Here is an 8269-nt window from a genome sequence, read left to right on the forward strand (position 1 = left end):
AGACGTCTTTTAAAAAACAAACAGCTGCGAATGACTAAGTGATGTGCGTGTGCTGAACGACGCAACAATAAGTGGTTAGAAGAAGTTTTTTAGAAAAAACAAACGGCACCTAAGTGTAGAATGTTACACATAATAGCCAAACTGAAACCTCAAAAAGGGTTCCTTGCCACTTACAACTTATCTTCTTTTAAAAGCACAGGTGATGACACGTTGTTTCATTCTAATTGACGTGAATTCTGGTACTCGGAATATGTCTTACGTATGCATGATTATTAGTTATATGTTTAAATAAAAATAAAAATAAAAAAGGTTTTGTGAAGAGGATGTCCCTTTGACATTTTGGAATTGGAGAAGAATCTCCATAGTCAACTCTATTTTGTCATTATCCCATGTTAGTCTTATAATATGAACAACAGAATGTTCCCCATAACTCTATAAATATATAATAGCACAAAGATTAATTAGGAGCTTCAACACTATTAATCTCATACTCCTTTTAATTAATTTCTTGAAACCAAATTCATCACTCATGCATCTCCTCCTATATTTCCTTCTCCTTTTCATATGCAGCAACCTCAACTATGCTGAAACAAGGTGCGTGGAGCGTGACCGAAGGGCACTCTTGGAATTCAAAAAAGGGCTCACGGACGATTACGCCCTTCTCAAATCATGGAGAAATAACAACGCTTCACGAGATTGCTGTAAATGGAGAGGCGTAGGATGCAACAACAACACTGACCAAGTCATTAAACTTGATCTTCCTGCAGTCTGGTCAGATGAACTCGAACAATTACTTAGTCTCAGTGGTGAAATTGATTCTTCATTGCTTTCATTAAATTCTTTGACATATTTAGATTTGAGTGGAAACAGTTTCACTCGTATCCCAAACTTCCTTGGTTCCCTCAACAGCCTACAACACCTCAAACTCGCTAACATTGAGTTAACTTCATCAAATTTTCCGCATCAATTAGGCAATCTTTCCAGCTTACAAACTCTTGATCTGTTAGCTACACCTGTGGTGATGAAGAACACAGATTGGCTCTCTCGTCTTTCCTCTCTCAAATACCTAAATCTAAGTTATATAGACTTGAGTGAATCTGTTGGGTTACTCAATAACGCCATCAGATTGCCCTCCCTTGTAGAGTTGCACCTTGCAAACTGCTTACTTCCAAATAACACTGACAAATCATTTGTTCGTTCCATGACAAACTTATCAGTTGTTGATATAAGTTATAACGATCTTCCAAACTCTATGATATACCCTTGGTTATTCAATTTTAGCAGCACCCTTACTTACATCGATCTATCTAACAATAAGCTACTTGGTATCATTCCTGAAGCATTTGGTATGTTTAAAAACCTCCAAACCCTAGATTTGACCAACAATGGCCTCCAAGGTGGTATCCCAAGCTCATTTCGGAACATGACCAACATTCGGGAACTTGTGTTATCTGGGAACAATCTGAATCAAGATCTTCCTAGTTTTTTCGATAAACTCTCTGGTTTAGGTCCACAGAGGACATTACAAGTTGTGGATTTATATGACAATCAATTTACTGGTAATTTACCTGATTTTACAACATTCACGTCTCTCAAGGAACTGCTCCTTGGACGCAATCAGTTGAACGGATCTTTCCCACAAAAATTTGAAAAAATCTCGAATCTTTTCATCCTTGATTTGGCGGATAACCGTATCAATGGATTTCTCCCTAATCTTTCTGTTTTTGCTTCTTTGCGGGAATTGTATTTTGAGAGAAACCTATTAAATGGAACTCTAGCTGAAAAGTTAGAGCCACTCTCCAAGCTCGAGTCTTTGGGCGCATCTTCTAATTTCTTTCAAGGAACGATATCTGAAACGCATGTAGCTAATCTTTCTCGTTTGACTTACCTCGATCTGTCGTTTAATTCGTTGGATTTAGAAATCGGTTCCGATTGGTCTGCTACTTTTCAACTCGAAACCATCTCGTTGTCATCCTGCAAACTCGGGAGTTCTTTCCCGGGATGGCTAAGAACTCAAACGAATTTCTCCGTGCTTGATATATCTAACGCCGGAATCAATGATTCCGTCCCCAGTTGGTTCTGGGAGTCGTTGATTCCGGGCATTCGTTACTTAAATCTCTCCTCCAACCAGATCCATGGAATGATTCCGGATTTGGATTTTATATCTGGTAACCGACCTTTAATCGATATGAGCTCAAACAACTTCTCGGGTAACTTGCCGTTGTTTCCTCTTGACACCGTTACTCTAAAGCTCAACGACAACATGTTCTCAGGGCTCATTTCTTCCTTGTGTAACCTAACTAGTTTAAGCCACCTTGATCTTTCTAATAACAAACTGTCGGGAGAGCTTCCAAACTGCTGGAACAACCTTAATAACCTGAATATTCTCAACCTTGAAAACAATGGATTTATCGGGAAAGTTCCCGACTCGATTGGGGCTCTCGAGTTTGTTAAAATGATGAGTTTACGAGGCAATAGCTTGATCGGGGAGCTGCCTACGTCCTTACAAAACTGCACTTCATTGCTACTTCTTGATCTTGGAGAAAATGAAATATCGGGTAATATACCTGAATGGTTAGGGGAAAGCTTTGCAATGTTGCTTGTTCTTAGCTTACCATCAAATCGGTTCAATGGAACCATTCCTACAAGCTTATGTAAGCTCAAGAACATTCAAATTTTAGACCTCTCAGTTAACGATATCACCTGGAAAATACCGAAATGCCTCAATAACATTTCGGGGATGATAATGAGGGAGAAAGGGATACTGCAAGCAAGTATTGAGTACAACGCAATCGGGTTGGATCAAAGCAGACTGATTATCACAGCTAGGGTTGTGTTTAAAGCATTACTGCAATGGAAAGGAAGGCAATCGGAGTACCAAAAGACATTGGGTCTTGTCGTTAGCCTTGATCTTTCTTCCAATAGACTAACGGGCGAAATCCCAAGTGAAATCACGAGTCTTTCGGCTCTCATTGCCTTGAATCTTTCAAGAAACAGCTTAATTGGATCAATACCCAAAGACATCGGTCGATTGAGACAGTTGGATTTTCTTGATCTATCGAGAAACGACCTTCTTGGTGGAATCCCTACAAGCCTTTCGGAATTGAGTAATCTTGGGGTGTTGGATTTGTCATTCAACAACTTGTCGGGAAGAATCCCGAAAGGGACGCAGTTACAGAGCTTTGACGTGTCATCATACGCTGGAAATCTTGCACTTTGTGGGGTTCCACTGAAAAACGTATGCCCTGGTGATGAGACAAACAGTGGAAACCCAGATGGAGTTACTGAACAAAAATCTGATGATGATGATAAGATAATAAATAAGGGGTTCATTTTTGGCATTGTGGCTGGTTTTGCGTTTGGGTTTTGGGGTTTTTATGGGTCGTTGGTTCTAAAAGAGTCATGGAGACATGCGTATTATGGATTCTTGAATGTTGTCAAAGATTGGGTTCTTTTAAGAGTGGAGTTGACTTTGGCTAGGCTCAGAAGGCGAACTTCATCTTAAATCTCCATGACTCCAAGTAATTGTTGTGTTGTGACTTGTGTTGTTCATCTCTATTTCTTTGTATCCTGCTATAAATCTTTTGTTGATTAGAGTTAGAGAAATCTTCAGTAAAAAGTCTTACGGAAAAGTTACATTTTAGTCCAAAGATATTTTTTAACAAAAAAAGTCCTGAAAACCTGCAAAAATTTGCAGTTTGACCATTTTTGACCGGTTGAAACCGGTACCAAATTAATTTGGAACTATTTCGTAAACTAACCCAAAATATTGAGACTTTCTGTAAACAAAAAATATTATGACTTTTCTGTAAACAAAAATATTAGGCCTTTTCTACAAACAAAACCCTTATTATTATTATTATTAAAAATATAAATAAAAATACAATTTTTTGAACTTGTTATTATTAATATTGTTATTAATACATATAAATGCATTTAAATGGAAAAATAATATTAATGACATTGTTTAAAGGTGGAGATGGAGGAGATGATGATGCTTTTAGCATTGAAGTCATAAATGTTTGGTTGTATATTTTTACTTTGTATATGGTCATTTCACATTTGTTATTATTGTTTTCAATTCAGAATAATAATACTTAACAATTTAAAAGAAGTTGCATATTTGTAAAATTGTTTATAAATAGTTTAAGATAGAAGGATTTCTCACTTTGTATATAAAAATGTTTAAGGTAGAAAGATTACTTTCTAAATCCAACAAATCCAGTACAAACATCTACATAGGTAGCCCATAACAAAATTCAAAAGTATTAATTACAATATCTTGTTTAATAAAAAGTAATAGGATATGTTTTTTGGATTTAATACTTCTGAATTTTGATTAATACTTTTGAATTATTCCTGTTACTTTTTATTAAACAAGATATTGCAATTAATAATTTTGAATTTTGATATTGGTTACCTATGTAGATGTTTGTAGTGGATTTGTTGGATTTTGAAAGTAATTCTTCTACCTTAAACAATTCTATGTACAAAGTAAGAAACCCTTCTACCTTAAACTATTTATAAACAATTTTACAAATATACAACTTCTTTTGAATTGTTAAGTATTAATATTCTGAATTGAAAACAATAATAACAAATGTGAAATGACCATATACAAAGTAAAAATATACAAGCAGACATTCACGATTTCAATGCTAAAAACATCACGATTTCAATGCTAAATGCATTTATATGTATTAGTAACAATATTAATAATAACAAGTTTAAAAAATAGTATTCATATTTATATAATAATAATAATAATAATAATAATAATAATGATAATAATAAGAGTTTTGTTTGTAGAAAAATCTTAATATTTTTGTTTACAGAAAAGTCATAGTAATATTTTTTGTTTACATAAAAGTCCCAATATTTTGGGTTAGTTTACGAAATAGTCCCAAATTAATTTGGTACCGGTTTCAACCGGTCAAAAAGGATCAAACTGCAAATTTTTTCCGGTTTCCAGGACTTTTTCGTTCAAAAAGAAAATTCTTAGAGACTAAAGTGTAACTTTTCCGTAAATATTAAGACTTTTCTGAAAATTTCCTATCAGAAGTATTGTTCATTGAATTGCATCAACCGCCTAAACACATTACAAGACACTGAATTGCATATACAAGACACTGAATTTCTTTTTATCCAAACACCGAAGGTTTGGAGGTATGTGAGCCTGTGAGGTCGAAGGAGTTGTTTGAGATATTGTTACAGATATAAGAATAAATTTTATATTTATTTATGTCTTATAATAATAAATTTATAGTGAATTATAATAAATACCCTTCATCAAATTGCTTTATTTTTATTTGGTCAATCTTTATTTCTCACACCGCACTAGCTGTCCTTATTCATATTATTATTAGATATTAAATTATTAGATGACATACAATTTTATAATGTTTGACCCAGTAGATAATGCTGCAAAGAAACGGACAATTATTAGTTATATATTTAAAAATTAAAATCCTTCTTAACAAATGAAGGTTTTTTTTGCCACATGTCAAACTCTCATGAGTTTTGACACTTGTCATTTTATGGTATTTATGAAATAAATATTATTCATTTGTCAATATTTGATTTGTTTCAATTTTTAAAATTAAAATCATATACTTATATATGTAAAATATTAAATATCATATATTAAATTGCAATAAATACATTTCTTTCCTTCTTATTTTAAAATTGAAACGTACAACTCTTTTGAGAACAAAAGTGGTAAGAAATGGAGATAGATCATGTTGATATTTATTTTGGTTGAAAGATAAATATTAGAATTTTTGGAGAAAAATGATAGTTTATTCGAAATTGGTAAAAAAAAATTATTGATTGAAGACTCTCTTTCCTTTACAAGTCACTACCGAGTTGGGTGTTCAGCTCAACATGACGAACTTAAGACTTAAGAGCGGGTGTTTGTTGAGTGGATTTAGCCCAGACCATATCCACCCTCCAATCTGATGTTTCATACCCCCTTTGACATTTTAGAACTATAGAATCTTCTTGGTCAACTCTAGATTGTCATTATGGTATCTTAATTTTATAATGACGAGAATATTGTCCAAAGTAACTAATAATGAAAACATGCCATTCATGATTAAAAAAAAAGATAACATTATTATAAGTGTGAATTACATTTTTGTTAGTTGATTTTTTGAATATGTTTGTTTTATTTTTCGGAAAAAGAATCAATTTAACATTTAGAACAATTTTTTCTATAAAAGTATATATCTTAAAAAAAATTATACGTAAAAATTTAATTGTATAAATATATAAAATCTCCTCTTCTAATAAATGAATCCTAAATTGCCAGGTGTCAATTTTTTAATACTTTTAAATGCCACATGTCCTCTTCATATTCTCCAGCCTTTTGGTTTCCCGCCTACTCCAATTTCATCCATATTATTATGCAAGATTATATCATAATTTGAAATTGATTCTATCCATCACCATGATTGTAGCATAATTATAGAACTTTTCATCTACTAATCAAATTCATATGCTCTCATTTTCTCTCAAACCCTAATCTACATTCGAATTTAAAACCATCTCCACCTTTCTCTTGCTCTATACTAAACGGAGCCAAAACCCAACCGGCCTCTCTCTTTCTTCAACATGAACACAATGCTTAAAATCGAAAGCTCACTTCCTATGTTTATATTTGAGGTCAAACGATTTTACTTCTTTCGTCTATGATTTCAATTTTTTTTATGATTTTGTTTTCTTGAAGGTGTCCCAATGAACCACAGGTGAAAGCGCCTTGAAGAATTTTGGGAATTCTTTCACAAAATTTTGAGGTTTGGTTATTGTACTTTACATGTGTACGAAAGTTTGCGTTCAAGCTATTTGTTCAAGATTTTTTTATTTTATTATTTACGGTCATGGATTTTCATTTGCCAACCAAGTATGTAATCATTTGCTTTCTTGATGAGAATGAGAGGCACATCGATTACATATAATCCATCTGAAGTCGTTTGATTTTAACTTCGTTAATAAAGATATTATAAGTTTTCTCCTCTTGAAACCGAAAGGTTTGTTTTAGAACCATAATTTTGATTTTGATTTAATTGTCAACATTCTGTACCTGAAAGATATCATTCGCCCTTCTCTCTCTATGAAGCCTCATATACATGTTTGAATTTTATGTGTTTGAAATTTCAAGAAAGATGATGGTTAAAGACGCTGTAATCAAGGAGAATGTAAACGAGATTGGCGGTGACCCTAAAAATGTGAAGGTCATATCAACAAATTTATGTTGGGTATTATCCATAAAGTTATGTCAAGATTAAAGAATAGTGATTTTTAATTGCTTATATTCGTAAGTTTGTGTTTTACTTTTTGTAATTTGTTAGTGTAGTGACAACAGATTGGTTTGTTTGAAATAACATCAGACTCAAAAATCCTATAGAAGAAGATTAGAGGAATATCAAACAATCATAATACACACAATGTTTAGTTGGTGTTTGAAGGTTTTCAATTTTTTGGTGCAACACTGCAATGACTGGATCCTAATGATATCTCATTGACGTTATGATCACAAGTTTTTTATGCAACTTTACCTGTGGTGCTCAATAGTTTTCAACATGAAGTTTTGAAGTCCATCAAAATACACGGCTACATCATGATACACAATGTTTCAATTTTCTCAGAAAGAGATAAGCTTAAGTGGCAGAGGTCATTAACTCATTCACACTTTTTTCACCCGTGTCGATGTTTGGTCTCCTAAGAACTAAGGTTTAATGATATTGTTGGTTTTCCCATGAAAGTACAATATTATTTCTGGTACAACTAAGATATTACAATGTTATTTATGGTTTGCTCATGGATTACAAGGCTATCTATTGCAGGAAAGCCCCTGAATTACATTGCTATTGGTGTCGAATGTTTTTTAAAGTCAAAAATCAAGTTCTGTGGTGGTTCTAGCATCTTGCTTCCATTACAAGTCAAGCCTTAATTGGTGTGTGACTTTTTAGCATTCTAAATTTTCATTTAATGAATTATGGTTCAGCCAAATCTGTTGTAGTTAACATTTTAATTGTATATGCACTCTTTTCCAGCCACTACCTGGCCTGTAAATATAACAAAAAAAACTATCATTCAAAAAAATAAAAATATAAATATCATCGAAACTAATGATTTTTCGACCATAACCTATGCTCTTTTCCTCCTATTTGTGTTTATTTTAAAGATTATATACAAATATTTGTTTGCCAATGTATGATTAGATAAATTGTTTTTTATTATATATATATATATATATATATATATATAT

At 32.7% G+C, this 8269-nt stretch overlaps 1 protein-coding gene across 1 annotated transcript; it reads left to right on the plus strand.

Moving 5' to 3' along the window:
• The first annotated feature begins 529 nt into the window (after positions 1 to 529).
• LOC111898392 (receptor-like protein EIX2) lies at positions 530 to 3505 on the plus strand. The gene has a single exon (XM_023894315.1). It carries the CDS (start codon positions 530 to 532, stop codon positions 3503 to 3505), a length of 2976 nt encoding a protein of 991 aa, XP_023750083.1.
• The last annotated feature ends 4764 nt before the right edge of the window (positions 3506 to 8269 follow it).

The sequence above is a fragment of the Lactuca sativa genome, chromosome 5 (genome assembly GCF_002870075.4).
Source record: "Lactuca sativa cultivar Salinas chromosome 5, Lsat_Salinas_v11, whole genome shotgun sequence".
NCBI lineage: Eukaryota > Viridiplantae > Streptophyta > Magnoliopsida > Asterales > Asteraceae > Lactuca > Lactuca sativa.

Coding starts and splice junctions, on each gene's coding strand:
- LOC111898392 (XM_023894315.1), top strand. CDS start 530: ATGCATCTCCTCCTATATTTCCTTCTCCTTTTCATATGCAGCAACCTC.